This window comes from Nansenia antarctica (genome assembly GCF_963989245.1).
Source record: "Nansenia antarctica genome assembly, chromosome: 7".
Lineage (NCBI taxonomy): Eukaryota > Metazoa > Chordata > Actinopteri > Argentiniformes > Microstomatidae > Nansenia > Nansenia antarctica.
In genome coordinates, this window is record NC_137677.1 from 34,640,722 (window position 1) to 34,645,876 (window position 5,155).

The window sequence follows — 5,155 nt, forward strand, 5'->3', positions numbered from 1 at the left end:
TTTACTGTAACACCCAACTCACAGCTCTCCAATAAGAGTGGTAGGAGATCTCTGTGTTTGTATTTTCATTACCAATAAGCTTGACGTTATAGAGTCCAATCTGGTAATAGTTAATGTAGTTAATGTCCCTCATTAAAGTCCCTCAATTGGGACCTCTCGGAGCAGTAGAGTGGACATTACTGATGAACTCCCAGTAGAAACCGTTTCCTGTGCATTTCAACAACTTTAGCCTTTAACCTCTCAAAAGGAAGCACAACAGTCCAATCCAAAGCCACTAAATCACCCCTGACAAACCTGACAAACGGTTTGTTCCAACATTTTCAGAGTATTTTCCAATTAAAGACATAAGGTTCTTTTGGGATAGAAATGGCAGAAAATGTTTTTTGAAACAATTTACAGACGATTTATAGAAAGATATGAGCAAACGATGCAACTAAACATCGGTTAACTGTTAAAAGAAAGCAGCTATGTGCTACAGCTAGGTACATAGGACTCATTCATTTCTGATCCGTTATCAAAGACCATTTTTTGGGTTCCAGCTTGATTCATTTCCGCGTAAATAGATGTGGTCGGACTGATTTCCTTGCAGGATCTCGCTTTTAAGACCTAGCACCTCATTTTTAGACTGAATAACTGAAATTTGACGCCTTTTTAGGCCTTATAAATAGGATCAGGACCATGTTCGCACGGACAAATAGACTGAAGCTCAGCTTCTACCCTAGGGCCATTCAGGCCCTGAACACAGCAAAGACCTAGGTTCTAGGCCCTGGACAATCTAGACAATTTGATGGCAGCTACTAGATTGTAAACATAAGTGCAATATTGAAATACAACTGTGAACATTCTAAACCTGCTAACTGCGACACTTTAAATGAATGTGCAACAAATACTATGTGCAATATGACAACCCTTGTGTACATAAGGTTCAGAGATAGGAAATGTATATGGATATGGATATGTATAGCATAGCATAGCATAGAGTACAGCACAGTGTTTTATTGTATAGTATAGTAGTATAGTATAGTAGATAGTGTACATAGCCTTTATTTATGTAAACCAGCTCTTTTCCCTTTTTTATTTTACCCTTGGCCCTCTTGTTTTTAGTCTTTTTTACAAGCACCAGGGGAGCCCCCCCTCCTAAATTTCGTTGTATGGTACCCGTACTGTATTAATGACAATAAAGACCATTCATTCATTCATTCATTAATGGAATTTAGACTTTAAGGCTTTAAGGGAACCCTGGTATGTGCGACCGTAATGATGATGAGGTGTCCTCTAAAGTGGTGAGGAAGCCTACATCCATCAGAAAGATTCCAAGTGGCAGCTGAGAACCAGAGGTGGAGAGAGCCCAGCTGAACTCAATGGAGCGTGAATGGTACAACTGTCCTTGTATGCTGAGTGAACCAGATGAGCTCTTATGCTAATAAGTGAGCCATTCAACAACATTTCCAACTGAAAAAAGCACTTCTTATTTCATCCTGTAACTGTTGTAAGCAGACTGCGAGAACTTGGAGCTCAAAAAATGACCATAAACTTCTGGGTCTGATGGGAACACTTAGCACCTTTCTATATGTAAAGAAATGGTAATTCTTCCCTGTTGGAATCTGGTGGAGTCAATGTGACTTGCTTCAATGCAGCGCAGTCATCTTCACTGGCCATTGTTCTGGGCTTCCTCCAGTCTCCAACTCGATCATCAGTCTTTCATCATTGGAACTAGATATAATCCCCACGCATTACAGATAAAAACAGCCACCACTTAAAAACAGTTAATGTGACTGGTCTTTCCTAAGTTCAACGAATGGTGGCTTATATTTACATCTTGACTGTGAAGTCCATGGAACATTGGTTTAAACTGAACTATGAACAGAAATAATGAGCGGTTATATCTGCCTTTATTCACGTCAATCAATAATCATCAACGATTTCCCTGTGTTTTTTTTAATTGTATGTTTTATTGTATTACCAGCGATTTCCAGTAGTCAAGAATTCTATTTTCCATCTGATTTAACTTGTTCTTAGTTTGACATTGAAGAACCTATCTAAGATACGTTTGGTGTCAACTCTGGCTCTCATCAACACATTAATCATTAATCATTTTTATTTGATGAATGATTGTTATTTGCACTAAAATAAACACACTACCATGTGTGGTTTTGGCAGGACGGGGCATGTGTTTCTTTTCAAGTGAAAAAGAAAACAGTAGAAGAGAATAATAGAACTAAACACATTATTTTTACTCTCTCTAGGAAGCCATATGGGTTCTCATACAAACTCAAACTCTGAGCTTTTGTGCCACGGCAGCTTAAGATGTAAAAGTGCACAGATGTCCTTGCAATTACAGAGGCTCCCAGGCACTCCTTCTCTTCAGTCAGATCAGGTGGAGGCATTTGTGTTCAGAGACAGGACACACCTCCCCCTCCTCCCAGACCTCACCCTTCCCCCGAGGGGGATGCCGCTTTGAAAGAAAATGTTGAGGAGAAATGAACACCACACAGTCATTACATGTCACATTAAGAATTTATTTTAAAAAACACTTTTTTTTTACAAAATAGCACTAGCTTTTGAAATGATATGAACAACTTGCAAAAGATTGACCCAAAAAATAATAACAAAACTTTCAGTGTGAGCGACAGCAATAAATAATAGCTTCTTAGATGACCACACAACTTAAGTGCGAACACACAAAGGAAAACAGCTATGTACAAATATTTCAAAGAAAACAGCTACTATCCCATAGCAAGTATGAAGAAGTGTTGCATGTCCTGTGTCATTCAAAGTAGAACAATGCAACTATATGCCGGGAGATGTTTCTCTGTTGGAGTGGCAGGGTTGCTATATACAGTCGACCAGTCAATGGACATTAAATGGACAGGCTCTGCCTGTTTTGTTAAATCTGCTTTGTACATTAAAGGCTTTCACAAACAAAACCCCAAAAGACTAACGCAAGTAGAAACTTTTAGAAAACAAACAAACAAAAATGCAATAAAAAGGTTTTACAACTGTACAAAATGTAGTTAGTCCAGCTTAAGATTTGTTCTTTCTTTCCTGAGGATAATTAGCCGCCCGCAGGCACTGACAGTGACTATCCGTTAACTGGACAGGACACTCGAGGACTCAGACTCGGTGGACACGGATGAAATGTGTCCTCTCTTTTTCGTCAATATCTTGTGACTGGATTTACTGCTGAGGGTCAGTGCGCTCCGGGCGGACGTCTTGAACTTCACCCCCAGGAAGGCGTAGAGGATGGGGTTGAGGCAGCAGTGGAAGTAGGCCAGGGCCTCTGTGACGCTGATCCACTTGGTGACCCCCTGCTCCAGCGCACAGGTGTGAGGGATCACGTTGAGCATCATCAGGGTGTCTATGAAGATGCCTGCGCAGTAGGGCAGCCAGCAGCAGAAGAAGCAGAGGATGAGGATGACCGTGGTCTTCAGAGCCTTCCTCTTCAACGTCTGGCCCTTGGAGCCCCGGGACAGCTTGGCGATGATGACGCAGTAGCAGACCAGGATGACGAGCCCAGGCAGGACGAAGCCCACCAGGATGTGCTGGAAGCGGAACGCACTTATCCAGATATTGCTAGACTCCTCCGGGTAGTTACGCTGGCATATGGTTCTGGAGGCCGGCTCCGACCCCTCCTCGGCCATGGAGAACAGCAGGTCGTTGCTCTTGTCGAACACCCTGGCGAACACCAGGTCGGGCACGGTGAGCAGGGCGGCGGGAAGCCACACTCCCACATAGATCACTTTCTCCGCCAGGAGCTTCCTGGTGGCTTGGCTGTTGGTGGCGCGCACCACCGCCAGGTATCTGTCCAGGCTGATGAATGCCAGGATCAGAACACTGCTGTACAGGTTGACAGTGTAGATCATGTGCACTGCCACGCAGAGGAAACCGCCAAAACACCAACTGCCGCTGGCCCCGTCCACGGCCCAGAAGGGGAGGGTGAGGACGAACAGGAGGTCAGCCACGGAGAGGTGAAGCCTGTATTTGTCCGTCATCGTTCTGACTTTCTTCTGGTAGCCCATGACAATCACTACCAGCCCGTTGCCAATAATTCCCAAAATGAAGATTATTCCATAAACTATCGGTAGGAAAATCTGGTGAAAATCATTGCGTTCGCAGTGATTGATCCCCTCCAGGGGGTCATAATCATCCCCTGATGCATCATCAGATTCGTTAAACACGACGTGCTGCAACAACAACAACAAAAAGACGAAGTAAAGTTAATTGGAGGTCAGGTCTATTAAACAAACAAAAAAAGTATGAAGACCTAACCGCAGAATAGTATTTTAGGATAATAAGATATTATGTTAATTCGTTTAAATCGTTTAAATGTTAATAACAGGTTTTCAAAACATTCCAGAATGGATCGGATGCTTATAGGCCATGTTTATTGACCATGTCTATGTTTTTATATGTTCATTTGACTGAACTAAATAAATAAATAAAAAAGAATTGTTAGACTTACATCAATGACAGGCATCGTGGACACGCAATGAGTTTCTTCTCTCTCAGGTGATGTGTGCAAGCTGAACCCCGCGACCAGTCAGCGTGGCAAGTAAACCAGTAACCAGTGTTTGGAAAAGGTCCGACTTTTTAAATACTGCTGGAGCGCTGCGCTCAAGACCCGCCCAAGACCCGCCCAGAGGAGGGGCCCCGGGCTGCGTGTGGCACCTTGCAGCCTCAGAGGATGCCGACGCCTTGCGCGTGTGTGTGTGTGTGTGTGTGTGTGTGTGTGTGTGTGTGTGTGTGTGTGTATGCGTGCGTGCGTGTGTGTGTGTGTGTGTGTGTGTGTGTGTGCGTGTGTGTGTGTGAGAGTGTTTGTGTCTGTGTGTGAGTTTGGTTGTGTGTGTGTGTGTGTGTGTGTGTGTGTGTGTGTGTGCGTGTGTGTGCGTGTGTGTGTGTGCGTGTGTGTGTGTGTGTGTGCGTGCGTGTGTGTGTGTGTGTGTGTGCGTGCGTGCGCGCGTGAGTGCCTGCCTAGAGGCCGTCCCTGATTGTTCATATCATCGTTGCTCCTAGTATTTCAATCTTACGGATCACTGTTATTAATCCCGTGTGTAGGCCTATGATATCAGTGGTTGAGACCGGTGTGAAATGCACTAAAAATAATAATCATAGACTATCGGTAGCGAGTGCTTTGAAGTTGAGTGTAATCGGGCTA

At 43.8% G+C, this 5,155-nt stretch overlaps 1 protein-coding gene across 1 annotated transcript; it reads right to left on the reverse strand.

Annotated features, from left to right (window-relative positions):
- Positions 1 to 2,999: 2,999 nt before the first annotated feature.
- cxcr4b (chemokine (C-X-C motif), receptor 4b) lies at positions 3,000 to 4,477 on the reverse strand (the record flags this gene model as incomplete). Its single annotated transcript, XM_080536694.1, has 2 exons — positions 3,000 to 4,184; positions 4,463 to 4,477. 2 exons carry the CDS (start codon positions 4,475 to 4,477, stop codon positions 3,090 to 3,092), a joined length of 1,110 nt encoding a protein of 369 aa, XP_080392820.1. The 3' UTR covers positions 3,000 to 3,089.
- Between the last annotated feature and the right edge of the window lie 678 nt (positions 4,478 to 5,155).